This window comes from Aspergillus clavatus, genomic scaffold, assembly GCF_000002715.2.
Source record: "Aspergillus clavatus NRRL 1 1099423829800 genomic scaffold, whole genome shotgun sequence".
Taxonomy (NCBI): Eukaryota; Fungi; Ascomycota; class Eurotiomycetes; order Eurotiales; family Aspergillaceae; genus Aspergillus; species Aspergillus clavatus.
This window is the reverse complement of record NW_001517099.1, coordinates 776118-803900: the sequence shown is the minus strand read 5'-3', so window position 1 is coordinate 803900 and position 27783 is coordinate 776118. Positions and strand designations below refer to the sequence as shown.

The 27783-nt window shown below is 51.3% G+C and overlaps 11 protein-coding genes across 11 annotated transcripts, besides 5 other annotated features; 8 read left to right on the top strand and 3 right to left on the bottom strand.

Annotated features, from left to right (window-relative positions):
* Positions 1 to 333: 333 nt before the first annotated feature.
* Positions 334 to 362: a microsatellite.
* Positions 335 to 362: a microsatellite.
* Positions 363 to 636: 274 nt separating this feature from the next.
* spt5 (transcription elongation factor spt5) lies at positions 637 to 4012 on the bottom strand (the record flags this gene model as incomplete). The annotated part of the gene is made up of 5 exons (XM_001271742.1): positions 637 to 1199; positions 1258 to 1994; positions 2047 to 3527; positions 3595 to 3846; positions 3908 to 4012. 5 exons carry the CDS (start codon positions 4010 to 4012, stop codon positions 637 to 639), a joined length of 3138 nt encoding a protein of 1045 aa, XP_001271743.1.
* Positions 4013 to 4874: 862 nt separating this feature from the next.
* Positions 4875 to 4912: a microsatellite.
* Position 4913: 1 nt separating this feature from the next.
* ACLA_047850 (putative acyl-CoA dehydrogenase) lies at positions 4914 to 6747 on the bottom strand (the record flags this gene model as incomplete). The annotated part of the gene is made up of 4 exons (XM_001271741.1): positions 4914 to 5407; positions 5472 to 6213; positions 6290 to 6555; positions 6621 to 6747. 4 exons carry the CDS (start codon positions 6745 to 6747, stop codon positions 4914 to 4916), a joined length of 1629 nt encoding a protein of 542 aa, XP_001271742.1.
* A 1118-nt stretch (positions 6748 to 7865) lies between these two features.
* Positions 7866 to 11566, bottom strand: ACLA_047840 (proteasome regulatory particle base subunit RPN2; the record flags this gene model as incomplete). The annotated part of the gene is made up of 5 exons (XM_001271740.1): positions 7866 to 8192; positions 8260 to 10509; positions 10572 to 11095; positions 11156 to 11325; positions 11427 to 11566. 5 exons carry the CDS (start codon positions 11564 to 11566, stop codon positions 7866 to 7868), a joined length of 3411 nt encoding a protein of 1136 aa, XP_001271741.1.
* Positions 11567 to 12177: 611 nt separating this feature from the next.
* ACLA_047830 (uncharacterized protein) lies at positions 12178 to 13548 on the top strand (the record flags this gene model as incomplete). The annotated part of the gene is made up of 1 exon (XM_001271739.1): positions 12178 to 13548. One exon carries the CDS (start codon positions 12178 to 12180, stop codon positions 13546 to 13548), a length of 1371 nt encoding a protein of 456 aa, XP_001271740.1.
* A 1178-nt stretch (positions 13549 to 14726) lies between these two features.
* On the top strand, positions 14727 to 15011 carry ACLA_047820 (uncharacterized protein; the record flags this gene model as incomplete). Its single annotated transcript, XM_001271738.1, has 1 exon — positions 14727 to 15011. The coding sequence occupies one exon, from the start codon at positions 14727 to 14729 to the stop codon at positions 15009 to 15011; it is 285 nt and encodes a 94-aa protein (XP_001271739.1).
* A 1731-nt stretch (positions 15012 to 16742) lies between these two features.
* Positions 16743 to 19253, top strand: ACLA_047810 (putative Patatin family phospholipase; the record flags this gene model as incomplete). Its single annotated transcript, XM_001271737.1, has 2 exons — positions 16743 to 17938; positions 18017 to 19253. The coding sequence occupies 2 exons, from the start codon at positions 16743 to 16745 to the stop codon at positions 19251 to 19253; spliced, it is 2433 nt and encodes an 810-aa protein (XP_001271738.1).
* Positions 19254 to 20561: 1308 nt separating this feature from the next.
* Positions 20562 to 20581: a microsatellite.
* Positions 20582 to 20651: 70 nt separating this feature from the next.
* ACLA_047800 (uncharacterized protein) lies at positions 20652 to 21383 on the top strand (the record flags this gene model as incomplete). The annotated part of the gene is made up of 1 exon (XM_001271736.1): positions 20652 to 21383. The coding sequence occupies one exon, from the start codon at positions 20652 to 20654 to the stop codon at positions 21381 to 21383; it is 732 nt and encodes a 243-aa protein (XP_001271737.1).
* Positions 21384 to 21430: 47 nt separating this feature from the next.
* Positions 21431 to 21457: a microsatellite.
* A 597-nt stretch (positions 21458 to 22054) lies between these two features.
* Positions 22055 to 23435, top strand: ACLA_047790 (mannose-6-phosphate isomerase, class I; the record flags this gene model as incomplete). Its single annotated transcript, XM_001271735.1, has 4 exons — positions 22055 to 22093; positions 22155 to 22256; positions 22309 to 22452; positions 22509 to 23435. The coding sequence occupies 4 exons, from the start codon at positions 22055 to 22057 to the stop codon at positions 23433 to 23435; spliced, it is 1212 nt and encodes a 403-aa protein (XP_001271736.1).
* A 689-nt stretch (positions 23436 to 24124) lies between these two features.
* ACLA_047780 (uncharacterized protein) lies at positions 24125 to 24328 on the top strand (the record flags this gene model as incomplete). The annotated part of the gene is made up of 1 exon (XM_001271734.1): positions 24125 to 24328. One exon carries the CDS (start codon positions 24125 to 24127, stop codon positions 24326 to 24328), a length of 204 nt encoding a protein of 67 aa, XP_001271735.1.
* A 1422-nt stretch (positions 24329 to 25750) lies between these two features.
* ACLA_047770 (uncharacterized protein) lies at positions 25751 to 26167 on the top strand (the record flags this gene model as incomplete). The annotated part of the gene is made up of 1 exon (XM_001271733.1): positions 25751 to 26167. The coding sequence occupies one exon, from the start codon at positions 25751 to 25753 to the stop codon at positions 26165 to 26167; it is 417 nt and encodes a 138-aa protein (XP_001271734.1).
* Positions 26168 to 26680: 513 nt separating this feature from the next.
* On the top strand, positions 26681 to 27373 carry ACLA_047760 (SIMPL domain-containing protein; the record flags this gene model as incomplete). Its single annotated transcript, XM_001271732.1, has 1 exon — positions 26681 to 27373. The coding sequence occupies one exon, from the start codon at positions 26681 to 26683 to the stop codon at positions 27371 to 27373; it is 693 nt and encodes a 230-aa protein (XP_001271733.1).
* Between the last annotated feature and the right edge of the window lie 410 nt (positions 27374 to 27783).

Below are 27783 nucleotides of genomic sequence, written 5' to 3'. Positions count from 1 at the left end.
TGTTTTGCCCTGTACCCGTGCCATGTTCTCTATCTGCTATCTCTGGTCAAATCCGCAGATCCGTTCTTGCACACTGAACGTGCGAATAACAAACATCGTGCCTATACATACACCTTCGTTTCTTTTATCTTCTCGAGTAGGCAGTATCCCCTGCGAAGATGGATCGGATTGTACCACTTAGAGTCACGCAGGAGATCTTTCTTTTACCTTCTTGATCGTGTCCTTACTACCCCATACTTGTTTTTTTATTCTGTTTTTATTTGTGCAGATTTGGTCACACTAAGGTGTGTGCGTCTCGCCAGACACGACATGATTCTTATGACTATTTGAAGGTTTTTTTTTTTTTTTTTTTTTTTTTTTTTCCCCTCTTTCTTTCCCGACTGTATCTTGCGTCGCTCGGGGTTTGAACTCCCGAGATCTCCGTACATAGATCTACAAATGGTTGATATAATCAGAGCGCAAAGTATACATCCTGTTGAGCTTTCTACCATGCCAAGAAAAAAAAAAAAGATTTGCTTCTAGAATACAAAGTAATGTAAAATGTGCCGACTGGGCGATGAGAGAGAGAAAATAAAAAAAAAAAAAAAGATCTGTCCACTCTGCGTGTTCCTCTCGGTATGTCGCCCGCGTTTTAGCTTAAGGACTAGGTGTCCCATCGTCATAGCGAGGCCCGCCATCCTCGCCGTCCCCATATGGCCCAGCCCCCGGGGTCGCGGCCGCACCACCCATCGCCGGCGTGGGTGCATCGTACGGACGGCTTGAGGGGCCGCCCGGTGTAGGGGCGTTGTAAGCACCTGGGGTCGGGGCGCTGTCGGCCCAGGCTCCCGGGGTCGGGGCGCTGGCGTATGCACCTGGAGTCGGAGCGGAGTAGTTGCCTCCGGGGGTGGGTGCGTCTGCGTACTCCCGGGACTCCTTGTGTCCTCCTGCGGTTGAGCCTGCGCCACCCCAGGCTGGTGTGCGGCCGCCAGCGTTCGCGCCGCCCCAGGCTGGTGTCCGAGATCCTGCTGCGAACGCGTCGAAGCCGCTTGATCCCGAGCCGGAGTCGTAGGGCGTTCGTGCCCCGGCGTTCCATGCCGGTGTGCGCGATCCGACGCCACCACCGTACGCAGTTCGGCTGCCATCGTAAGGATTCGATGTACGCGATCCATCCATCTTCCATGCCGGAGTACGGGAACCGCCAACGCCTGCCCAAGCGGGTGCTAAATAGTATAGTCAGACACTGAAATCTCGCATACCTAATCGAAGTTGTATACTTACTTCGAGCAGAAGAAGCGCCACCCCACGCAGGCGTTCTGGAAGAATCAGCTGCTGCCATTGGGGTACGGCCACCATGCCAGCCGGATGGTGGTGCAGCAGAAGCGCCATATGGTGCGCGCTGACCTCCCTTCCGAGACATGTCGAGCGTCTGGCCAGTAACGGGGTCTTTGACAACAAGGACCTCTTTGGGGATTGTCACGAGCTTGTTCCTCGAGTGAAGCTCGACTCGTGCTTGCATGTCTGTCGAATCCTTCACAATGCCAACGAGACCCTTGTACGGACCCTTCCTCACCTGAACTGTCTTGCCGATCAGTCGATCACGACCAAAGGTCTTAGGAGGGCCCATCCCGCCGCCAGGCATGCCATTCCTCATCATGGCAGGATTCATTTTGTTAAGATCAGGCCCGGTGGATCTGCCGCCCTTGGCAGAGACGGTCACGACGTTAGTGGTACGGACAACGACAATACCCGAGTTCTCAGCTTGCGACTTGTTATGCAAGAAGAGGAACGAGCGGTAAATGTGAGCAATCACACCACTGCGCTGCTCTCCATAAACCTCTCGCACGGTATCGCCGTGCCGAATTTCGGCACCATTGCGATCAGTGGCAACCGCATCTCGACGAGGTGTGATTTTGTTGGCAACTTGAGACGGAAGCACATTGCGAATGGAGCCATTCTGATCCAGAACTCTCAGCGATTCACGGTCGACCTTGACGACGCATGCAACAGTAGAGGCACTGGGAAATATTCAGTCAGCGCATGAAGAGAGAAAAAGCCAAAGATACTCACTCAAGTTGAACCAGATCATGGACGTCGAACATGCCCAGCTTCCCATCAACGCCCGCTTCCGCAGATAACCTAAGATCCTTGCTAAAGACAGTGATTTCCTGCATGCTCATATCACTGAGCAGAGTCACTGTATCATCCTTGACCTGTACCACCATACCCAGCTCATCCTGGTACCGACTGCCTCCAATAACCTTGACATGATCACCCTCTCTGAAGCGCTTGCGCAAGGATTTGACGGGGGCGTCTATTGTCTGTCCAGCCAGTTCACCTTCGGTGACTTGCAAGGTCACGATATCTCCCCGGGTCGATGTGGTGCGGCCAACCAGGCCCTGCTGTTCGCCTCGGAACACCTCAACGGGATCCCCAGGCAGGTATGATTCCTCGGCGGTCGAATTCTTGAGCGTTTCTGCGAGCGAGGCCAGATCCAGATTCGAAGTTCCGTCATCAGAACCCCGTGCAAACATAGTCACTTCCTCGAGTCGGGGATTGACATTCTTCGTGATGAGATGTTGCACCTTCATGTCCTTGATGAGGAAACCGTCAATGTATGTCTCGCCGAGGTAGCTCCACGACTTTCCACCCAGGCCAGATGTAGCAGACAGATACTTTCCATGCCTCTTCTTGGCTTCGGCTTCACTGAAGAGTCTTTGGGGCGCCCGAGGGCCCGCAGTGTTCATGCCAGGACGCTTTCTCTTGATGTCAACCACCGGGGCACTACTGTCTTCGTTCAAGCCATAATCTAACCGAGGAACCAAACGGACCGTGACTTCCAATCCATTGGTGTCGACTTCCTCGATCTGGGCAAGATCGCCTTGGTACTTGCCTCGCTTGATACGGACCCATCCGCCGGGATTTAGCTCTTCGGACTTCTGTACTCGTAGAAGATCGGGCATCTCGCGCACGGGCACGAGAATCATCTTCGTGCGCGGGTACACGTTGGACATGTCTTCCAGCGCCTCCATTACATCGGCCTGTCTCCGCGCTTCGACATAGATATAACCACTCATGGCGCCGCCGCGCTCGAACGCGGAGATGATTTTCATCGGTTTCCGAGATCCAGGAGGTCGCTCTTCAATCCGCTTCTGAATGGAGAATACAACTTCGCGCTCCTTGCCGGCCTTGCAGCGAACACCCCAGATACTGGGGTCGTCGACACTAGGAAGCAGCAGCCGCTTGGGCACGACAACTGCATCCGACGCGGCAGCGCGATTCCGTCCATATCTTTCCTTAAGCAGCTGTGCTTGTTTCTCGGCATCCATGCTGGCCTCGAGCTCACGCTGACGATCGAGTTGCCTGTGACGGCGGTCATCGGTCTCGGCACCGGCAGGGAGGGCATCCAAATCATCCGGGTGCATCTCAGCACCGAAATCGGCCAGTTCATCCTCCTCGTCTTCCGCTTCGTCCTCTTCTTCATCAACACCGGCTTCAGTATCAATGAAGTTATGGATGCCCCCTCTTCTCATTCGCTTTTTCGGCCGACCCTAGCAAGCAAAAGACAACCAAGGTCAGAATGGCCACCAGTAGAAACCCAAGCAATGGTCAACTCACTGAGGAAACCTCCTGCTCATCTTCGTCCTCTTCTTCATCTTCCTCATCCTCTTCATCGTCTTCCTCCCCTTCACCTTCGTCTTCGTCCTCATTCTCATCATCCTCGTCACGAGCATCAGCTCGGCGAGCGTTATTGGCGTAGCCCCTTGCCCTCACATCATCCTCGCTATCCTCTCGGTTGGCGCGTTCAGGCTTGACATCTTCGTCGTCGTCATCCTCCTCATCATCTTCCATTCGAGCGCGGTTCGGTGCCTGTATTCCAACGAGCGTGAGCACACATAAAGAGCCCATCTCTTGTCATATGAAAACCCACCTGCGGTTTGACATCATCGTTATCCGAGTCCTCCACGGGCGCGGGGTTGAAATCATCATCCTCCTCCTCGGATCCAAAGTCCTCATTCAGAAAATTCCGCGACATGTTGTCTTTGAGATGTGATGTGGCTGTCAGATTAAGAAATCAGACTGGAGGAATTCGACCGCGTGCAGTACTAGAGGTCGACCCTTTCTGCGGAAATACCTCTCGACGAATTTCAGTAGGTTTTAAGCAAGGGGAGTAGCGCGTTAGACTCTCTTCGAGTTGAGAGCCTGGTCAGCGAACGAGCTCTCAGTAAGCCAGCGAGAACAAAAAAGTATTGGGAAGCTGACAGACACTGTCGGGGGTATCTGCAGTTTAAGTAGTCGTGAACCTATCTCTCAGCTCGGGAAAACAGGACGGCCGGCTAAGTGGCACAGAACGAGGTGAACAATGAAGAGAGAGGTCGAGGCGTCGAAGTTGACCAGACAAGCAATCGAGCGGCAACTTCTCCGTTGGTTCGCCGACTCCGCGACCGCGACAGTAAACCTCCTGGTTTTCCGAGATAAGGTTATCGCTCGGAACAAAACAAAAAGGGATGGAATGAAGCTGCTCACAAATAATGATTGTGAGTGGGCTCTGGTGAAGGAGAAAGCAACACGGTCGAGCTGTGTTTGAAGTGAGGGAACTTTCAGATGGCGGCGCAAGTTGATGATTTACTCGGTCGACACGGCGGAGACTCTACTGCGCTTCTGGTCCGAACAGTCAACCGTACGTCTATCCTCTCGGTCGCGGCTCAACAACTTCACATACAAAATACGGTGATACTAGGAGATTAAGACAAGGCTCTGATCCAAAGAAAAGTAGAAGCAATATATATGGTCATAAGGTACATCCATCCTGTGTTTGATACCCAAATGGCTCAATAATCAAGAAATCATATGGAAGATGGTGGATATCTATGCTTTCCGCACTCTCATATTCCAGCAAGAAAGAAAAGAAAAAAAAAAAAGAAAAAAAAAAAAACTCAAAGTTTCATGCCAAACATCTGGTGCACACGCAAGCTCTGGCGCATGCTGAGATCCAGCATGATCTCCTCGCTTCCACCGGGAATAGCGTAGGCACGAACATCACGGTACAACCGCTCAACCTTGCCGCCCTGACCGCCACGGCTGTAGCTGAGACCACCGAAGATTTGACTGGCCTCGCGGGCACAGAACTCGAAAGTGGTCGTCGCCTGAGCCTTGAGACCAGCGATAGCACCTCCTAGCTTGAGCATGGCCTCAGTCTCCTCCATAGACTGGCACTGGTAGATGATGTTCTCGAGCCAGTTGTAGGTAGCCTCGATTTGACGTGCCATATGTGCGAGCTTCATGCGGATCACAGGGTGATCGATGAGCTTCTTGCCAAAAGTCCTACGCTTGTGCGCATACTTGACCGACTCCTCGTAGCAGACCCGGGCGAATCGTACGCACTGGATCACGATGCCAATTCTCTCGTGGTTGAAGTTGGTCATGATAACTAAATGGCAGATCAGTATGACTAAGTAAAAGGTAAAGGTAAAACACTAGAACAGACAGCTTACCCTTGAAGCCCTGGTTCTCCTTGCCAATGAGGTTCTCCACAGGCACCTTGACATCCTCGAAGGTGACATAGGTGGTGCCACTGCTCCAGACACCCTGGCAGTCCATGCGTCGGGTGCTCACGCCACCAGCCGATCTCTCGATCAAAAGAACACTGATTCCGTTCATGCCAGGCCCGCCGGTACGAACAGCAGTGGTGAAATAGTCGGACCAGATACCGTTGGTGATCCACTTCTTCTCACCGTTGACAATGTAGTGCTTGCCGTCAGCGGATAGCTTAGCTTCACATGTCAGGTTGGCAACGTCACTGCCCGCATCGGGCTCAGTAATGGCAAGACAGATGCGCTTGTCACCTGCCAAAATGCCGGGCAGGATTCTGTCGACCAGGGGCTTCTTGCCGAACTTCACCAGTGGCGGGCAACCAATCCCATAACCACCAATCAAATTCCAGACCAGACCACCACTGCCGGCACGCGATAGTTCATCCGTAAGCAGCATCTCGTGGAAGAGATCCCAGTTCTCCGCCGCTACCGACTGCACTCTGTGGGGAGTGTGGTTGACGGGATACTTCACACCCAGGAGACCGGCAAGGTAACCCCTCTCACCCATTTGTTTGTAGATCTTGTCGGGCACCTGCTTGGCCTCATCCCATTCGGTCACATACGGCTCGATTTCGGTTTCTACCCATTGCCGAACTTCCTCGCGGAGGGTAGCATGAGTCTGGTTGAAGTAGGGCGAGTGATACTGTAGATGGCGGGGTTAGTACAACCGGTTCCGCCAGGCTCCATGCAGCGCAGAGAACGCCAGATTTCAAACTTACGCCTTGGTACCATGAGGGATCCGAGAAGGGAATCAGTTCACCATAAGGATCGAGGGGCGCTGCGGACTTGGCAGCCACCACATCGACTGGCGCAGCCGCCTTGGGCTTAGGGGCCTCCTTGACGGGAGCGGGGGCAGGCGCAGCAGCAGCCTTCTTGGAATCCAACGATCCAATCTGCAGCTGGCTCTTGTACTTCTTCAGAATCCCCTCATTGTGATACTTCCAGAACTGTTTCGAAGCGTCTTTTCCGGCAACACGGGAGAGAACTAAATGCGCATGGTTAGCGCGGCTGCCCCTCATGGTCGATCTGTACCCTAGAGCGCCAACATACTCTTCTTTCCGCCAGGGTGGTCGTCTTGGAACTTCGTCAAGTCGTATACGTCTTCATCGATGATAACCCAGAGGTTGTCGGGCTTGCTATGCGACGCCACCTCGTCCTTAGAAAATGTCTTGGACATGATGTATAATGTGAACGGGGTGTTCCACGGGGAAGAAAAGCCAATATGAATGTGAGATTATGGAGGATCTATCAAGAAGCCCACAGGATTAGGGTACTGGCACAGCAGACTATCTGGGGTATGGGGCGGGCAAATACAGGTACAAAAAGTAAGGGATGTGAAAGACAATCCGGGGTAAGCAGCGGGAGAGAAGTCGGGGGGGATAGATATATGTAGGACCAGGAAGGGGACCAAGGAGAAGCACCAGCTGTGGATATCTGCTTCGGAGGAACAGCCCAAAAGAGTGCACAAGACCAACTGAGCGATTCCCAGGGACCCTCGGGTGGTCTGACATGCAACAAAATTTATGCGCTCAGAGTAGTGGTATTCGGCGATTTCTTCACATGTCCAGCGATATGCGCGACAGCGGTCATTACTCTTCCCGTGAGTTAATAGTAATATGGATGGAAATATGATGCCGTCAACCTGTCAGTCCAAAACAGCTGCAGCAGGATGCACCTGAACCTCGGCCAAATACTGTAAGTGTAATTGCTCTTCGCAGCTGAGGTCATCCGTTGTGTTTTGTGCTTGTGCTGATTGGCTCACAAAGTCCCTCCACGTCATGGCGGCACCCGACCCGCGTGTGTAAATCTCCCCTTTTTTGGAAACTGCCGAGGCTCGCGGTTTCACGTGACAGCAGGCTATCGCTCATTGGGCAAACAACGCGAGAAATGGATCCCGTCATTGGATGCAGTCGCCAATCTTACAATACAGAGTTACCGTAACCGCTGTACACAGAGCATCTGACCCCTGGTCAACTGGCAAACATAAAAGGGAAGGAATGCATGTGAAGATATGCATGAGCATCCATTCATTATGATCACTCTCGGATCTGCTGGCCTATTCCAGGACAGTGAGCGGTATTATTTCATAGCCTATAAGCAGCACCACAGTAGTACAAGCACGAATTGTAATGTTCTACCACCCTTCCTCAAGGTGTATACAAACTCCAATATAGTTGCAACGGTATATTTCAGGTCCCCAGCAGTGGTACTGCTCTCGCTGGGAAGTCACACGCAGATCCATCATTAATCTAGTAATACAACCTCCAACCCAACATATGTCCCGTGTGCCGACCCTTAGTCCTCGGCTTCGTCGGTTTCGTAGTTGAATTCGTCCGGCACTGGCGCTTCTTCGCCATCGTCTTCATCCTCATCGACAGCCGTCAGAACACCGGCAGCGGCAGCGGCGCCTGCAGCGGCGGTGGGATCGGCACCCAGAGGTGTCCGACCAGCACCACGCTGAGGCGTCTGGAGGGCCGCCGCGCCAATGGCGGCTTGCAGCCGGTCCTGCAGTGATTCTGCAGTGGCGGCAGGAGCCTTAACTTCCTTGCTTGCTTTCATCTCAATCGTCTCGCGCGGCTCCTCGGGGTTCTTATCCAGCACCACAACAACTCCACCGGTAGGCTGCCGATACAGTTAGCAATGCGACGGTGATGCAAAAACACTATAGCTTCTAAGGGGCAAGACTTACCCGTTTTACTGGCTCGTACCGCGGGTCAGGGAATGTGAGGTACTTAAGCAGAGCAGGGAGAACTCTGGACATGTTCTCGAGTTCATATCCGACCTTCTCGCGCTCAGCCTTCTTCTTCGGACCTTCACCAGCGCCCTTCTCTCCCTCCTTGGCTTCTTCTTCCTTCTCCGCACCTTCATCGGTCTCCATCTTCTCCGGCAGTTGATCTGATACCTTAGGTGTCGTGGGGGTCTGGTCAACGTCCATGCTTTCTCGGCGCTGTTGCTTCTCCCGGCGCTGCGCCCGGCGCTTGGCTTGAGCAGTAGTGGAAAGAACGGCCGTCTTCACCTTCTCTGGCGCTTCCTCAGCCTTGACCTGTTGCTCCGGGGGGTAGTCAAAGAGGCTGGGCCTTGTGTTGCTGTGGAACTTGAAGAAAGGAACCTCAAGCTTCTGATCCACTCCGACCACGGCCGTCGGGGTGAAACTGAGAGATAGGAAGTGAGTAAGCGGGAACCAGTACCAGTACTGGATGAAGACAGCTGCGCCAACGATGCCAGGCATGTTGAGGTTGCCTGTCTGTGTCTGAAGGCTGATGGTGCAGTTTCGGCCACCAGCATCAATAATACCGAGGGCCACAGCGCAGCCAAACTTGGCCATGGCATCCTCATGCCTGTCTCCAATCATCTTCATCATAGCTTTACGGAGGCTGCTAACACGAGGATTCATAGCCTCATTCTGCTGCACCAGGACCATGGCCAAGGCGATCAAAGCACCCTGTCTGACAAAATCGGTAGAATCTTTCAGCATGGGTTCTAACAGGTCAATAGCCTCATCCAGCCCAGTACCAGCGCACGAGATACCCAGCGCCATTGCAGCACCATATCTCACATGCGGGTTGTAGGACTCGGACAACAGCTCAACCATACGGGGCACGCTCTGGTATTTCCTGAACAAGATAAAGCCCAAGCTGAGAACAGCGACACGGCGGACGTCATCATTGACATCGCTGACGGCGACGTGCAGAAGCTTGCGGACGGCCTTGTTGCTACCAGTACCGCAGTAGGCCAGAGCGATGGTCATGATACCACCATAGCGGAGGGTCGGATCAGGATCGCCCAGGAGACCATTGATCAATTCGTCAGCAGCCTCCTCACGGCCGTACATGATCAAGGCCATTCCCATAGCCAAACCGCGAACGATCTTCTCATGTTGCGTATCGTGAGCATACTGGATCATGTCCTCGAGAGCTCTCATGTTGCCAGTACCCAGCATAACCAAGCCCATGGCAAGACCGACAGCCTCACCGTTGAGCGCCGAATCTGTGTAGAGGACGTTCCGCAGATCCTCGTAGATGCCCTCATCACCGGTAGCCATGCCCGCAACACCCAGGCCCAGAGCTCCACCATGCTGGACGACCTCCTCAGTAGCCTTCTTGAAGTGATCACGGATTAGATCAACCGCCATTCCACCGTGGTTGGCATAGATCAAGCCAAAGGCGTACAGCGATCCACCCTGGCTGTAGACAGAGCCCGAACCACCGACACCCGCAATATGTTCCCTCGGAAGGTATGGCTGCAGGAGCTTCTGACCTTGGCTGAGGTTGCCACGGTGAATGACACCGAGCGCGGCGGTGGCTGTGAACTTGGACCAGTTCACAGCCTTGCCGAGCCATTCCAAATTGTCTCGGAAAAACTTGTCGTGGGTGGTGCCAGCATGCATAAACGCGTTAGAGAGGGTGACTGCTGTGTGGAAGATGGAGTTGCGCGCTTCCAAACTGTCTCGCACTTTGTTCAAGATGGCAATGTCGGCCTTGTTATTTCGGTAAAGAAACTCCAAGTTGAGCTGGATCGATTTTATGCCGTCAAGAATGTCAAGGATGTTCTTGAACGCTGTACGTGCTTCGTCTGACATCTTCTCATTGGAATCATTGCCTCCGAGTGACCGTGATTGCTCCTGGTCCTGCAGCAGAGGGTCGGACTCCTTAGGTTCATCGTCTTGATCATCAGTCTTCTTTTCTGCTTCACTCTGATCCGGTACAAGCTCCGCAATCTCTTCGCGGACCTTCTTCAGAAATTCTTGCGTGCTGTTGTCGTAGAGGTCGAAGGAAATTTGGTAGGCCACAGCAAGCGACCGTGCATCCCCCTTCTCCACTAACTGGCGAAGAATAACAGAGGCCATTGAATGCTCGTTCAGAAAGACAACACACTTGGCGATGGAGAAGTAGTCCGGAGCGGGAATTTCGTTCAAGAGATCAAGAATAAGCTTCAGGATCTGTGACAAGAATTAGCCAAGTCGAAGTCGAGATCCGTGAAAACTGAAATCCCCATCCATACCTCATTACGGAATGCACGCTCCTGAACAATGCCCATGCAAATATCCAGTACATACTCCATGAGCTCTTCGCTACGTCTGGACTCGCCGTGCTGCTTCTTTTCGTCCTCACTTGCGCGAATAATGGTCTTGCGTAGCACATCCAGGTTTTTGGCCTCGATAGCGATTCCAATCACTTGGCGATAGCGCTTCTGCAGGAAACATTGCTCAAACAAGCGTTCAACAACGGCTTGTAGTTGGCCCTGAACCCCACTCTTCAAGACGAGGGAAGTCTCGTCGTGTTTTACAGTAATATCTTCCCCTCCCGGATGGGCAGCATCCATGCCTGGAAGCTCTTGCCGAGAGAGCAACGATTTCGAAGGCAGAGCGGACTGCGAGAATGGCGTTATGGGAGACGTTAAGCTGGCGGAAGTACTTGTGGCTCCTTCACCGGATGTAGGGAACGCGGTATTCAGGTTGGCAGGCTGATCGCCAGCTGCGGGGCGTTGGGCAGCGGAGAGAGAGATGAAAGTATCGATACATTTTGCTTGAGAACGACAATGGAATTAGCAAACCAATCATGCTTATGCGGTGCGTTCTCACATACCGATGATTGTCTCCTCGAACTCGCCACCGTTCTCCAACTTGAAAAGTTTCCCGGCCCCGAGAGCGAAGACCATACTTTCATTGTATTCTTGGAGGTTGTAGTAAACCTTTGCCGCGACTAAGGCGGCGAGTTCCCGTTCCGGAAACGACTCATCCTCGTACAACGCCTCTCTAGATGCAAAAGTGGTCAGTGACAAGGCCTTGAAGCAGAAAGTATCATTATGTCGATGCAGAAGATAAATCAATATGCAAAAAGACGATGAATGACTAACATTTGGGGAATTGCATCGACAACTTCTGTCCAGAGGAGGTCGATCTGGGAATCGAGAGTCTTCAGAGCAAACACTCGCAACTCCGGATCAGGCTCAGAAAGGAAGCCAACAAGACCGGCGGCCGAAGCGAGCCCGACCATCTTTATTAGAGATATCTTGCTTCAGGACCAGGTGATTCGGGTTGATGGAAGGGTCAGCTGTTCTATCGCGAGATGAGGCGATAGCTTCGAGAACGGAGCTTCAAGACAGCGTTGTTAGCTCAAAGCAAAGGAAAAGCAGTTTGGGATGAGAGAATATACCAGATTTTACAAAATGTACAGTGAGATAGTGTTTTCAATGAAATAAAAACAAGCGGAAGATGAGAGTAGCAAGCTGGAAGTTGATTAGGAAGCTTCCGCCAGCAGCGAGGCACACGTCAACGCTTGAAGCTGACGAAAGGCATCCGTGGTTCCTGCAGAAACCCCTAGAACTGTCACGTGATACCATGATGGAATGGGAAAGATGATCACAAGCACTCAGACTTCGGAAGAGATAAAGCCAACATGACACCTCTGCATTGATCATTCTTCCCGTACTTGCCTTGGAGCGATGGTGTTTCACTTACCGATGCTCTTCTGATCTTTACTCCCGGTGCAGACTATCTATATGTAGCTCACTGGACCCGCCTTGGACTTTCTATAGTCTTCCAAGCTACCCCCCAGAGTGAGTGCGAAGGAAAGCTTGAGCATTGCGATCAAACCGTGCCCTCAAAATGTCGACAATTTTCCAGAGAAGTGGCGAAAGCTCCTTGCTGCCATTACGTCCTGGGAATTCTGCACTTCAGCAAGATCCTCTTGTCTACATTGACCGTCAAACAAAATACATCCAGCATAATCTACAGGTCCTGATTGATGCCCAAAGTGATGGTCTCCTGGCAGGCCTTGGAGGGACACCGCAAACCACCGATTCCGTCTCAAACGGAAGCTTTACCCTGACCGAGCTGAGCCGTCCTCGAAGTCCTCCAACAGTTCCCGTTCGGCAGCCTGTCGCAAGAAATATTGGACTACGTGCCGCAAGAGAGGGAATCTTCAAATCAATTTATGACTTGCTGAAGTTGAGAGAAGAGGAGCGAAATATTCTCAGCTTTCGGGTAGACGAGAGAGCGGATGCATTGGGCGAGATTGACAAATTTAGTACCAAAAAAGCCGGCTTAAAGAACGCCATAGCAAGTATCCACAATAATGAGGGCAACCAGCGCTCAAAAGAGCTGCAGGATGAGAGCCATCATCTGGAAACGGAAATTCGGGAGTTGGAGACTAAGCTTCTTGAGATGAAAGTCAGGCATCGACATGTCATCCAAGAACTCTCGCAAATGGAGAACGCCGTTGAGTCGAAAATGTCTTCTTACAAGGCTTCATTGTCTCTCGTGGAGTCAGATATCGACAAATTTCTGAGGCAACCCTCTGTCCAGCCTCATTTAGCCGGTAGCAATCAATCAACTTTCTATTCTCTCAATCCCAAGCGCCGCACCCTTGAGATGGCTCGGGATCATTGGCAAATGGAGCAAGTCGACTTGCGGAAGAGGCAACAGGAGATAGATGCTGAGATCCAGGCTCTCGAAGAAGGCGGTGGCATATGGAAGCAGGTGATAGGCGAGGTTTCAAGCTTCGAAAAACGACTTAGAGCCACGATGCGCAGGTCGATACAAACATCACAAATTCTCAAGGCAGACAAGCAGTCAAGAGACAGTCTGGAAACTGACCAGATTCGGACTGTAATAGAAGACCTTGATCAAATGACGAACAGTGTGGAGCAACATCTGGATCTTGCGGAGAGAAAAGGGTGGAAACTACTCACATGCTGTATTGGTGCGGAATTGGGAGCCCTACGTGAAGCACGAGAAATGCTCCTAGACGCTTTCGGTGTATCTGAAGAGGCCCTATGGCCTGGTAGAGGCAAAAAGAAGGCCAATGAGGATCACCCCGATCGTCATCACGATTCTTTTGCAGATCCACTGAGCGTGGACAACCCGGAACCTCCTGCTGACTTACTCAGGGATGAGACGCACTCCCACACGGCAGCTGCCAGGTCAGAAGACGAGGATGATGAGCCTGATCCCGCTTGGTTGCTTCCAGAAGTTTGATCATTGCGACGGATCCCGCTCTGTGGGTAGAATTTGTTCCTGTCATTGACGAAAGCGTTAAATGTATGGCCTTTAATAGAGGCTGAGAGGAATAAATGGTAGAATAGATCATTGTGTATGTAATAAGCCACAGTTGCCACTATGCTGAGACTCTCTTTTCGGCCAAATTGGCCATGTTAGTCATCGTTTCTAGAACGGAGAAGTTCTCCAGACAATGGATTTGACCCACTGGTAGACATATCGTGCACGGCCCCTGAGACTGAAGAATAAACCCAACCCGAAACTATATATATCTATCTTATCGACCCCAATCAACTCCTGGAATCATCTAGACATTAGAAATCTATCCATATTTTCTCTTCGTTTCCTAAGCGAAAGGGTGTGGCCAGATCGCGTGTTGGATGAGATGTACCTTTCAGCTCCAACCCACAGTTTCTCTATCCCCTCTGTTCATGATGGGACCGAGCTGGAATGCCGCGTTTATCTGCCTGTTGACCATTCCAGTAACTCCAACATACGAGGTGCAATTGTGGCCCATCCATACGCGCCTCTTGGAGGGTGCTATGATGATCCAGTTGTGAGCTTCATCGGTGGAGAGCTCTTGAGATGTGGCTATTTTGTGGGCACCTTCAACTTTCGGTTCGTGTCCAGTGTCTGATACACAATCCTTGTTATTGTCAATACTTTTCGTTAGCGAGACTGACCAGTTCGGCAGTGGAGCTGGGGAATCTGGAGGCCGGACCAGTTGGACAGCGAGGCCTGAGTTGGCAGATTATGTCTCCTTCTATGGATTCATGCTCTATTTTCTACATACACTAAAACATGAGCACGCAGCCAATGGTTCACATATTGCCCAGTCGACTGGCCCCCGGCGTGAAACTCAAAGCATCTCTCCTGGAGTTGATCTCGTTCTAGCTGGATATTCCTATGGGTCATTGATCGCTTCGCACCTACCAAGAGTCGACGTTATTGCGGATCTATTCTCAAAAAGTGGCGGAAAGACACTTTTTAATGAAATATGCCATACCGCAATCAAAGTCGCAACTGAGTCGTCAAGCGATACCACTGCCAGTACTAAGGAGATCGCTGCAGAAGAACTTGCCCAAACAACCATTTCGTATCTCCTCGTGTCCCCTCTTCTGCCTCCTGTCAACCTATTCCTCACTCTTTTTTCGAAAATGTCCTTGGATGTGAGAGTGGAAACACCAATAAAGAATAAGCAAATTTCTTGTCCCAAGCCGGCCGACCAGCTCACTTCGCATAGAACCTTGGCAATCTATGGCAATCAGGATACATTTACTTCGGCGGACAAGCTACGTAAATGGTCCGAAGACCTCTCCCAAGCGCAACAGAGTACATTTCAATCGGCCGAGATTGACCATGCGGGACATTTCTGGAGTGAACGAGGGGTCGAAGCTCAAGCGGGAGAGGTCCTAAGGAATTGGCTACGCAGCATTTCTTGATCTTATGAAAAGGGGAAGGATCGCTTTCGCTTAGCTTGATGAGAGAACCATATTGATCGCCGGTTATTTGAATGGGCTATAGCTACGCTAATATTCCACAAGTGGATGTTGATACCGGCGGAGGCAGGTTGATTCCAGGGCACGTTTACTGGAACAACTACGCTGCTCGTCCTTTCGGGAAACAAGAGACTGGAGAGGATGGGTCAAATCGTGTCCTGTCTGAAATTCATCGCCTGGAGTTTCAGCGCGTTAACTTCGCTCTGGACGAGGAGGATACGACAAATGCCAGACTGGAGCATGGAACCAACCGAATATTACTTACCTAGAGGGATTATGGTCGTCCTACTAACTCCTACGTCATCCTCTGTGGTCTGTTCGAGCCGATTGCCGTCCGATTTAGCCATCGAATTCAGGACCATTGCCCATGGCGCCAAAGATTATGGGGGTAGGATCTAGATACTTGGGAAGCGCTGGCAGGCAAGAGAGAAAAAAACGATCTGGTGGCTCAGTGCAGACTTGAGTAACATTTCATGATCAGTGCAAACGTGGCTAGCTCTCAGGAGTATAACTTAGGCGTCTGTCCAAGCAGGGAGTTCATCCTAGGTAGACAACTGATCAAGAGGATCCTGCCTCCGTGCCTTCCCATCTTCAGATCCTTTTTAGGACCCTGATTTATTGCGATCATGATTACATACAGTTAACTCCCTCATCTAATTCCATAACAAGTAATTACTAGATACTAGCTGAGGTAATGGGTGCTTTCATCGATCGATCACATGCTATCCGTGGACACAAAAGAGAAACTGAGTTGGCTTTCAATGAGACAAAGCATGTGAATGGGATGACAGCTGGATGACCGTGGGGTCCTTTAGGAGTCATCAGGGCTCTGTCATAGGGGGAAAAACCAGAAGTGATCGAGTATATACCCAAGTGTAGTAGTAGTTATTCCACCGCCGAACGGGACCCTGCGAAGAGTCTGGCAATTCTTTACAATATAATGTACTCCGTATCATCCTGAATACTGACTGATACCTCAGGCAGAAAGCCACTTGCGTCAAGGGTCACTTCGGCACTCAAGGATCTACGGAGTACATATCTACATGAAGTCATGAACTAACTACCTCTGAATAATAATAAATAATGGACACGATATTAGACGAGCAATCATTCGAAAGAAACATCCACGGATATCTTTCGTCCATTCCCTGTATGACGAGAATGAAGATGAAGATCAAAACAAGTCCCTATCTACCCCAAGATAGTTGATTACCCCAGACTGATGATGAAGCGGGCATCATCGATCGGGAAGCCCAACTGGCCCGCGTGACCTTGTTGCCAGCCTGCCACTCCCTACTAGTGACTAGTGCCGAGTCTGCCGAATGACTGACTGACTACTGACTAGAGAACTGAACCCACCTAACTAGTTACTGCCTAAGGCTCTAAGCACTTAAGCAGTCCCCCCCCAGATTCGCGGGGATTCCACCTATACTCTTCTAGTAAATACATGCATGCTGCCAGGATTCGCTTTAGTTAGCTCAAGCGAATTTCTTCTTTAGGGATTTTTGTTTTTTTTATATGAACCGTCTGAAATCGCCTTGATCCACAAGAATGCCTTAACCACGGCAGGGAGTCCGTCTTTTGGATCCGTCTGGTCGTATCCATCTACTACTCTTCTAACCCATCTCCTCGCCAGACGGATGGCTCTTCCTCAGCCTCACGCCTACTACCATCATGTCGCTCTTCCATGACTCGACCATTGTGCAACAGCCCAAATGCCACGGGAAATCCAAATCCGGGAACAAACCCGGTCCATCCTCGACCTCTTCCAACCGACAGCACCATTTCCTGCCGCGATTGATCTCCATTCCTTCGTTATCATCAGTGGTGCGGAATTCGTTCACCTGGGCCGGAGATACCTTGTACTCATATCGTGATTGGGCTTCCAAAGAGCAGAGGAAGGCACTTACGGAAGCCGAGGATCGTAAGGAGGTTTTATACCTGAGGATGCGAAATGTAAATCAAGGCTTCAACATCTTCCTGGCTCTTGTGAATGTCTGCGCTAACCCGGTATCTCTTGATATACAGGCAGTCTCGGTTGAAGAGTGGAAAAGTTGCGCTTGCGAACTGGATGAGCTGGAGGACAACAATACCTGGAAGCGAACGTTTGAATGTTCCGAATACAACCCCCTGCTGGTCCAGGAGCGCCTCAAGCAACTGGAAGAAGCCCGCGTCAGCTGCGATGTGAGCAGGATGTTGTTTCTGATCCGCACCTCGCTCAGTCGCGACCTGGGAAATATGAGCAATGTATCGCTCTATCGGCATTCGCACGTTGGAACAAAGGAGCTGATCGACCGCTACATTACTACCGCCCTCGACACTATTTCTACTTTGGTGGAGCTTTCTGGAAATAAATGTGACGGGCTCGAATTGAGATATATGCTTGATCAGCTGCTTGCAGCAAGACAGGCGTTCGGTCGAAGCGCTCTTTTGTTCTCTGGAGGAGCCACCTTTGGCATGAACCACATTGGCGTTCTCAAGGTTCTGTGGCAAGCGAAACTACTCCCCCGCATCATCTCCGGTGCATCAGCGGGCAGTATCATATGTGCTGTATTCTGTACACGCACCGACGATGAGTTGCTTGAGCTACTTGACACCTATGCGTATGGCGATTTTGCCGTTTTCGACGAAGAGGGGAAGGAAGAGAACATTCTGCAAAAAACAGCCCGGTTCTTGAAATACGGCTCTTTCTTAGACATCTCTCATCTTGCCAAGGTGATGAGAAATTGGCTGGGTGATATCACCTTCCAGGAGGCTTACAACAGGACGCGGAGGATACTGAATATCTGTGTCTCCAGTGCAGGCATGTACGAGCTTCCCAGGCTATTGAACTATATTACCGCACCCAACGTGATGATTTGGTCTGCCGTGTAAGTTGCGCGACCCCATATCCCTTTTCCTATCATCAATTCGCTCATTCTTAATGATCGGATTCTGACTCGCAACAGTGCCGTTTCCTGCTCGGTACCTCTGGTTTTTACGCCCTTTGCTCTCATGGCCAAGGACCCATTGACAGGGGAGGCGGTCCCCTGGAATGACTTTGACACGCAGTACATTGATGGCTCGGTCGATGGGGATCTACCTATGACTCGATTATCCGAAATGTTCAATGTCAACCACTTCATAGTCTCGCAGGTGAATCCTCATGTGGTTCCTTTCCTCCCAAGAGACGATGGACCGAGCCGCGGGCGGGCGGAGGAATCGCCCGTTCCTCGATGGTTGCGCGCCGTGACGCATCTAGCAAAAGATGAGATATTGCATCGAATGACGGTTTTGTCAGATTTGGGTATCTTCCCGACATCACTAAGCAAGGCTGCCTCCATCATGAACCAGAAATACTACGGAGACATCAACATCTACCCGAAGATCCTCTACAGCAATTTCCCCCGAATTCTGAAGAATCCGACCACCGAATTTATGCTCCAGGCCTGTCTCAGCGGAGAACGCGCAACATGGCCTAAACTCGGGCGTATCCGCAATCATTGTGCCATCGAGCTCGCACTGGACTCTGCCATCCAGAAGATGCGGGCGCGGGTTACTTTCAGTCCCAGTCCGGTGGACTTGAGGCAGCGCGGTTTGAATGACCAATCGGTCGGTTCTCTCGATAGTAGCAGTGGGCGTGGACGCATGCTGAACCGAAGGAGCTCGTACGATCAGGGACTGACACTTGCGGCACGAACCCGCCCCGGCTTGGACCGCCGGTCAATGGTAGAAGTTAGAAGAACTCGGAGCGTGTTATTTTCCGAGCAGACCCCTTCAACTAAACATGCTCTGCATGCGGCCACTGTTGGTCAGCAGTTACAAGGTCTAGCCGACAATCGTCAGTGTGATGGGCCGTACTTGGTGGATTCGGAATATGGCGAAACGGATTTGTCGTCTCCGGAACGACCCGTGTTGTCGAGGGGTGCCTCGTGGGGGTCATCACCCTATGACCAGCAGGCACAATGGAATGGCTCACAGAGCTCTCCACGCATCCGGCCGTCCTCGTCCGCTGCAGTATCGGTACCGAACATCCCTGCAAGTCCCAAGCATTGGCCATCATCCGTCCATTCTGGTGACGAGACTGTGTCCCAGGTCTCTTTTTTGAACTCGAAGACTGTTTCACCTCCTCACAGCCTGCTCCAAATGATCCCTACGATTCAAGTTGGCTCCCCTGGGACATCCACCCGGCATTCTTACGGCTGACGATGTACTTGACAACGAACTGGCTCGTCGACAGAGTACATACGTCTCTCTGGGATTCTCGGGGCGAGTTCTACACTCTCTGAGGCTGACAGTCAGGCATCTTAACGATAGAATGGAATATTCTCAGGAATACTCCAATTTGCGACGCGACGACGATCACTTGATGATTTCTTCCTGTGAATGTACATATATACCCACGCCGGTGGTGGTTGAAGTCATTGTGTCACCCACCACTTATGGTTGTTGTTGATTGCATGTGATGTTCTCCTGGTGTTTTTTGATTGCTTATACAGATGGCTAGAGAAGGTGTGAGGTAGACAGGACAGGGGATATGGCTGGCTTGCAAGAGGAGTTGGATTGGCTTGATTGCATTCCGGGTCATTTGATATGCTCACGGGGCTCTATACCCTTGCATCACAGACTGGCGTTAGCAACCGTGGTTCAACTGAAAGGGGGGGGGGGGCATTGTATACATAGATATTGCTGGTTTGCCTGGTCGAATCCATGTTGTCCTGATGACCCCTCTACTCGAATACGCAACCACATCCAGATAAACTAAACTACACATAGCCTATAGGTAGACCAGTAGGCAAGGCAACTCCCCCTCCTAGACAATTAACCAAGGAAACACTGCATAATTAGCCTGTTTCAGAACGTGCGTGTGGCCGTGTGGCATCTCGAGCTGGAACTGGGCGCTTGGCTATGCAAATGCAATGCAACTTGTGATCTAAATTTGGCATGATTGATTTGATTTCTCTTCAAAGTACCAAACAGAACCTAATTATGGCACATTCAATGATTTCAAATTCCAACCCCCTCGAATATTCACACTAATTATGCACATCCCCCGGCGAGTCCAGCAACCGTTTCTAAAAATTACCTCCCCAAAAAGCCAGTTAATCCCTGCAAAGCTTCCCATTCCTGCATCTAACCAAACTACTACTGGACCCAAGCGGTTAAGCATGCATGAATGGTTGCTAATGTTGGCAACAATACGCCCGTACTGTGTAGATCTCCCAAACTATGGGCTACTAGCATCACTCAAAGAGAGTGGCGGCTGATGGCTCGTCGACAAGCTTTTATATCCAGTCGCATCTCCTGTCCGTGCTGGACTAGGAACACGGGAGAACATCGACCTCGAGAGTTCCCATGTGTATGTGAGAACGAGATCTCTGACTGACTCGAGGAGTCGAAAAGCTTGGTGCTGTTTGACTCTGGTCTGTGCTGGAGTGTCTTCGGTCGCTGTGATAGGTGTGCCATCGCCCTCATAGTATACCTACCGATCTACTTATCATATACTTCATTTCCAAAAAAAAAAAAAAAAAAAACGGGGAGCCCATCTATATATCAACTTGACCTCTTCACAACCCCCCCCCCCCCCAAAAACAAATCCCCAAAATGACCAGCCTCTTCCGCAAACACAACACCCCCAAACCCCTCCACACCAGATGGGGCGACGTCACCATCTCGACCCCAACCGACGGTGCCTGGAACCAATACCACAACCCCCATCACCCCCACAAGGCCTACGACTACGGCCCGGGCTTCATCCCCGAACACCCCCCGCTGGCCGAACCCGCCCCGCGACCCGTGTCCTTCTCCCGCCGCCTTTCCATGCGCCTCTCCCCGCGCTCCAGGACAAGCCTCGCAGCGTCCGCCTCAGCCCGCAGAAGCGACGACTGCCAGCCGCTGCTCGACCGCGAGTCGCACTTTGCCTACCGCCCCATCCAGCAGGACTATCCGCGCGAAGTCGAAAAGGCCGCGGCCGCGGCCACTCCCAGCCCCAGCCTCAACCGGCCCTCTAGCCATCGCCAGAGCCAGACCTCGCCGCAGTTCCGGTATATCCCGGCGCGCACGCGGTATGAGGAGGAGTTCGCGCGCACCTCGCCGCGCAGCTCGTGCGGGAGCAGTAGCCTGGCGCCTAGCGAGGACGAGAACCGCCGGTTCTCGCTGTATGCGGGGCAGGAGGGTGGAGCGTGTGGTAACTATGAGAGTCCGCGCCTGTCGCCTGATTTGGGGTGGATGGTTGGCACGGCGGTGCCGCGACGGGGCTCGGCGGGCAAGAAGCGGTTTTCCACACGCCGGATGACCATGACGATGGTGCCTGATGCGGAGGATATCTATGGGTGAACTACGTCTCATCATATTTTACGTGCATGATGGTTTGGATATCTGTATTTCTTTTTTTTTTTTTTTTTTTTTTTGGCAAGCGGCATATTCTCAGGCGTTGGTGGACATGGCGGCTACTACTCTCGATATATTTCTATACGACGTTATCTGGTGTTGATGGAGCAGTATTTTAATGATAATAATGATGACCATGAATAAGCAATGAAGCATCTTTGTCTTTCTTCCGATGGGTATTAAATTGCACAAGTTCAGTTTCCTACTGGAGCTGACGTCAGGTCGAAGGCATCATCGTCTCCCGCTTCACATCCACCTTTCACTTTTTCGTTTCTTCAGTCGACGTCAGGAACAGCAGTGCCCTTCCCATTGGCGGGATGGCGTCCCTCGTGGAGGTCTCTCTTGCTAACTGGTTCAAGTACCTAAGTATGAAGTTTCTGACTCTGGTTTCAGCCTGTTCTGTCGCCTGTCCCCATCGGGATCCCAAGAATATGACGCTATGCTCACGCATGGTGCCGGATCATCGTTACAAGACCGCCCATCAGGTTATGTTATTATTCCCCCCATCCCGACTCATACCGCATACACATAGTACCCTAGATACTCCTACCAAAATCGATAATCTATAAGGATCAGAAGCAGCTGCTCAAATCCATCCATCCTGTATATCCGGCACAATGGCAGAATCCGTGGTCCAACTCAAATGTGAATGCAAGGTATGTCTTCGCAACTCCCGTATCGTGCATTCCCCATGCTAACGATAGGCTTATGGAGTAGCACGATCCTTGGGGCAAGAAGGGCAAGGATGCCCTCGTCGCCCAGTTATGGTCCAAGTCGCCCGGCTCCGAGGAGATCAAGGCGACAGAGAAGTATTCCGAGGTGAGTGCTTGCCATACCTTGTGCACAGTTGAACCGGTACTGAGGAAACAAGATGTGGATGGGCACATACCCAACAAATCCATCCAAAATCCTTGCCACGGGCGAGTTGCTCTCCGACTATCTTCAGAAAAATCCGCAGCTCGTGGGAAAATCGGTGCTGGATCGATGGGGTCCAGAGATTCCATTCCTCCCCAAGGTATGCATGCGACGATCGCAATCAGTTCCGAACACTTGTTGGTTGACAGGCAACAGATCCTATCTTTCTCCAAAGCTCTCCCCTTACAGATTCATCCCGACAAGACCCTGGCCGAGAAGCTCCATGCAACCGATCCCGAGCACTTCGGTGATCCCAATCACAAGCCTGAGATAGCCATCGCATTGTCAAACTTTGAGCTGTTTGCCGGCTTCAAGCCGCTCAGCCAAATCGAGGCTATCATGAAACTGAAGCCACTCGAGCACTTTGTGCCGTCCCACAAAACCTTTGATGACGAGCTGTTGCGGCAGATCTGCAAGGAGTTGCTGAGCACCTCCCCAGTCGTTGTCTCCGAAACGCTCAATGAACTGCAGAACATTCCTGAATCCCAATTCGGTCAGCATAGCTACATCCCAGGCATGCTGGAGAGACTCCGCAAGCAATATTCGGAATATGACAACGGGAACCTGGTCGCGGCCCTACTCATGAATTATCTCAGTATTGGACCTGGGGAGGCAGTCTGCGTTCCTGCAGACAGTATGCACGCCTATCTACACGGCGACATCATGGAGTGCATGGCACGGTCCGACAATGTCCTTAACACCGGCTTCTGCCCCCGGCCCGGGAGAGACGATGTCAATCTGTTCTCTCAAGCGCTGACATTCCAGCCCCACTCGAAGAAAGAAGTATATTTGCCTAGGAAAAAAAGTGACAAGGGTATGAATGGAAAAACCGATGAGTATGCTCCGCCATTCAGTGAGTTCAATGTACTAGCCACATGTCTCGGACCCGGTGAGAAGGAGACGCACAAGGCAATCCTAGGCCCAAGTATCATGATCGTCACCAAGGGGTCTGGGCAAATGAACGTGCCAGACGACAAGACGATCGATATGAAGGAAGGATATGTGTATTTTATCGGACAGGGAGTTGCGGTCGATTTTTCGACAGAGAAAGGCATGGCGATTTACCGACCTTACGCGGAGTAGGTAGTGTCCTCAAAGAGTCGGTCGGTCAGCCAGTCTGTCTGTCCACCAAAATGCATGATTTCCATCATCCAAGTCTCGTATTTTGGTAGTGCAATTCCTTTGCCTCTGTAGAATTAGAGCCCTTGAACAGCTCAACTGCAGAATGATGAGTCGGATTTTTCCATTCCCCCTCCCTCGTCTTAGCGCGGAGACACGGGGCCAGGGCGCCCACGACCGACCTCAAGGAACAATCTCAGCCAATGATCCGCGAACCGATACCGACTCAGGTACTATTTTGGGCGAGGAAGGATTTCAACATGCGTTTCACTATTTCACGTCCTGTTTGCCTGCATCCAAAGCAGATAAGTGCGGTCAATGAACGGTCAAACCCGTGTACCGTCAACCGACACCGTCCTCTGATTCGGTTGCTATCTTTGTCCCATGGTGCCCGCATTGCTTGATCCTCAAAATAACTTTAAGCTCAGCAATTCTGAAACGAAGGCCCGTGGGTCACGGATGAGCTTATTGACATGATAATCTGTTTTAAATCATCGCATCCCTCCTCTGATGGTCGGAGGGCACTCTCCGCACCGGGGGAAGCGCTGGTGAAGGGTTCGATGAAGCGTTTCAGGGACTTTCTATACCTCTTGCATGTATGATCAGTCGTGCACCGTCTTCGCTTCAAGAACGGCTCGACAACGACTCTCAGGATGATTCGTTCGCGTGATGACGAATCTTCAAACCCTGCCGGCTCCGATACCATGCCGGCACTCTCAACTGACACCGGAAGCTCCAACAACGTCACGCCAATCATCATCGGAGTGGTTGTGGGTGGCGTTGCAGCCATTGCCAGTAAGACTCCTATCGAGCGGTTAAATTTCCCAAAAGATGTCCTGGTACTGACGCAAGTGTGATAGTCACCGCGGGCATTCTGTTCTTCCTTTATAAAAAACGAAGATGGGATCGTATTCACCAACGCGAAGAACATCTCCTCGCATATCATGTTCATGCAGGGCTGAAAGAAACCGACGCCGAACTTGCAACGATGCCAGGGAGACCCTCCTCCTCGCTCTCCAACTATCGTGGTCCAACTGCCGAGAGCCATGACCAACCACCCGCCTATCAAAGCCTGAGCTTACCGGTCTATGACCCGTCCAGGTACAAAGATATTGATATCCCGCCCGCTGTCAAATTCGGCGCGACCAGGCAATCAACCTTCCAGCCGGTCGATAGCTCTTCTAGGGTCGGCCCCTCCCAATTGAATCCACCAGTGCAACGAGCCGATGACTTGTCGGTAGCTCAGCTATCGCCACAGCCAGGCCCATTGTTTCGGGGATCATCGCCAGAATGGCCCAGGGATTCAATACAATCCGACAGTCTTTTCGAAGTCAATGTGGCTCCCGTGGGTTCGCCATCCACGCCAGTCCAGCAGGAGCCAAGGCTCCCTCGAAGACCGAAACCGGTACTTTCGAGACTGATCACTGATCTCAATTAATGATAGCGATCGGCCATCATGACCTTTTCATGGCCGGTCGCGTTGAATGATATTTGAATAGTGTTTCCTGTCCATGGGAATGGCGTTCGGGTCGCTAGCGATGGAGTAGGGTGTTTGGGAGCTATTTTTTTTGTATGCGTCTTTTCTGGCAATGATCGAAGGGTAGCAGTAACGATGATAACGATTCCATGAATAATTTTATCCACTGAGGTTTGACCTTTGCTTCTCGTATCACTGAGTGTCTGAAGCTAACGAGCTGGATCCCAACTTCCGACTCGGTGCCCTATTTCTGTGCATTTCATTTAATTATAGCCCCCACGTCGCTGATTTGGATGAACAGTTGGCCGGCTTGATCATCCCTCCATGAAGACAACGCTGCCTCACTCCCATTATGCCCCGTGGAATAGCAATCAGCACTTTGTCTTTAGGTCAACACCAGTCGCATTGCCTGGGTGAGAAAATACGGTGCGCCGCTGGACATGGCTTTACTGGCATTGGAATCGTCTATTCCGATCTCGAGAGGTATGCGAAATCACGGGTCTCTCTGATAGAGGGAGCAAAGAAAGTTGCCAATCTCTGCGGAAGCCACAATCTGGAAATCCTGTCTCTGGCTTTTTTTTTGAAAGCCTTGAGGGACATAATTCCCATCTTGATAAACGCCTTGCGCCTGCGCAACAATGGATTGATGTCGCTCGGACCCTTTCGGCAACTTACCTGCAGGTCCCTGCACAGTATAGTCTCGACTGTATTGGAGACTGGAATGTGATTGTCCCAGAGTTGCAGCAGCTGGCGGATTTCGGGTACCTCGGAGCAACCTACTGTTGCAATTGTCTACGAGCCCATGTCCTGGAGTGTTCACTTCTCGACGTGGGAGAATGCATTGCAGCTCATCGAAGCTGTGGACCGGCCCAATTTTGGCTTACGCCTTGACAGCTTTCATCTGGTTACCAAGCTCTGGGAAGACCCATTTGCGAGATCGGGAAAGTATCCTCACGCGGATCAACAACTTGCTGCTTCCTTGCATCGCTTCCAACAACATTGTCCTCTGGAAATGATCTTTTATGTCCAATTCTCCGATAGCGAACGGTTTGATCCACCCTTTTCTCGAACCCATCCGTGGTATGTTGAAGGTGAGGCGCCTGAGTTCACCTGGTCAAAACATGCAAGACCCTTTCCATTTGAGACCGAACTGGGGGGCTACATGCCTGTCGCAGAAGTTGCGAAAGCTTGGATCCTTGAGAAAGGGTTCAGAGGATGAATATCTCTTGAAGAGTTTGATAGGCGAATGTGTGGGAAGGAGTTCAGCCCTGAGATAGCTGCGATCAGAGCTGAAGGATCATGGAAAAGACTCCAGTCGGTGATTGACCCGGCAAGTCGATTGTGAGCACTCCAACGATTGATTTGCAGCTCGATACAGAAGACTCTTGGTTTCGTGTCTGCCAGTGTCTCAGTGTTTGGAGATGGTCAGGAGTCGAAAGGAAAGAATGAAGACGGGCGTTGAATGGAGAATGATGTCGAGAGGCTTCAGCTCCTTCCCGTTTCAGCCAGCAGCGGCGGATACACAGAAAGAGCGGCTCTTGACCACCCAAAAGTGCTTAGATGCGCTCAAACTATCTCTTTTCTTCTGTTCGCGAGATCTCAGGGCAAGCTGTATCCATTCGAGACACTTCCTCTCGTTTCGTGTTCTCTTACAACTTTCCATCCTTAACCCATCCCGACATTCTCTTCAATGCATAGCGCGCTGACGGATAGTCCATCCGGGAGACCAATCATGACTCCAGTTACCATCACTGTCAGTGGCTCTTCCACTGCTTATCATCAGCCTGAACGAGCCGTTCTCTCCTTCTTGATCAAACACTCGGCCGAATCAGAAGAAACCGTCCTGGAGAATAGTAATATTACCACGACCCTTATAACGGGCACCCTCAAAGATCTTTCCAGAGAGCAGAACTATGGCTCTGAGATTGAGCCGGCCTCGGTGACAATGTTCAGTGTCGGATCCATACGAATCTGGTGGGATATGGCCGGCGACCCTCGGCGTCTCGCGAAAGCCAAACAGAGTACAAACCAGCAAGTCTACCACGCCCAGGTGAAATTCGAGGTGTGCTTTAAGGACTTCAAAGCCTTGAACAACATGTTATCTTCGTTCAGCATAGATCCAAGTGTCGAAATCTTGCGTGTGGAATGGCGACTGGCGGAGGAGACACGGCGTGTTATGGGATCCAAGGTCAGAAGGTTGGCTATGGAGGACGCAATCCGTAAAGCAGATGATTATGCCAGTGCCATTGGACGCAAAGTCACAGCGTTTGATATCGCAGACCCAGAGTGCCCTGATGATCGAGCGTACGTGGCTGCAGCCCGAATGATGTCCCGTGGAGATGGGCACGACCGTCTAGTACTCGATTTGCAACCGAAGACAATTGAGTTCAATGCTGCCGTCAAAGCAGTCTTCAAGAGCGAGTGAAATCTGGGTTGGGATGACTGTTTGGTCTTTGCGCATGCTTGAATTGAACGATTGACCGATGGATGTCGGCAGATTTTGCTCACAGCATTGTTGGAGCTTGCATGGCCTTTGGAATAGCGTTTCTGGAGATTTCTTGTTGCTTGTAGTATCACTCGCTTGAAGTATTAGGCAGTATAGGATAGTTTTTGGTTCCAAGCATTAGAAAATAATTGGTTTACCCATGGGGTATCCTGGACCTAGGCTACAAGACAATCTGTGTGGTCTGATACTATCTGCTGTTTACTTCATCTAAATATCTTGTCCTAGTTCGACTGTGTGTTGGTTGGAGCTACCAAGCCTCAAGTGACGAAAGTTGGTCGAGTTGAGCGTACCGTGATATATATTGCTCTATCTTGGACAAAAGCATTCTT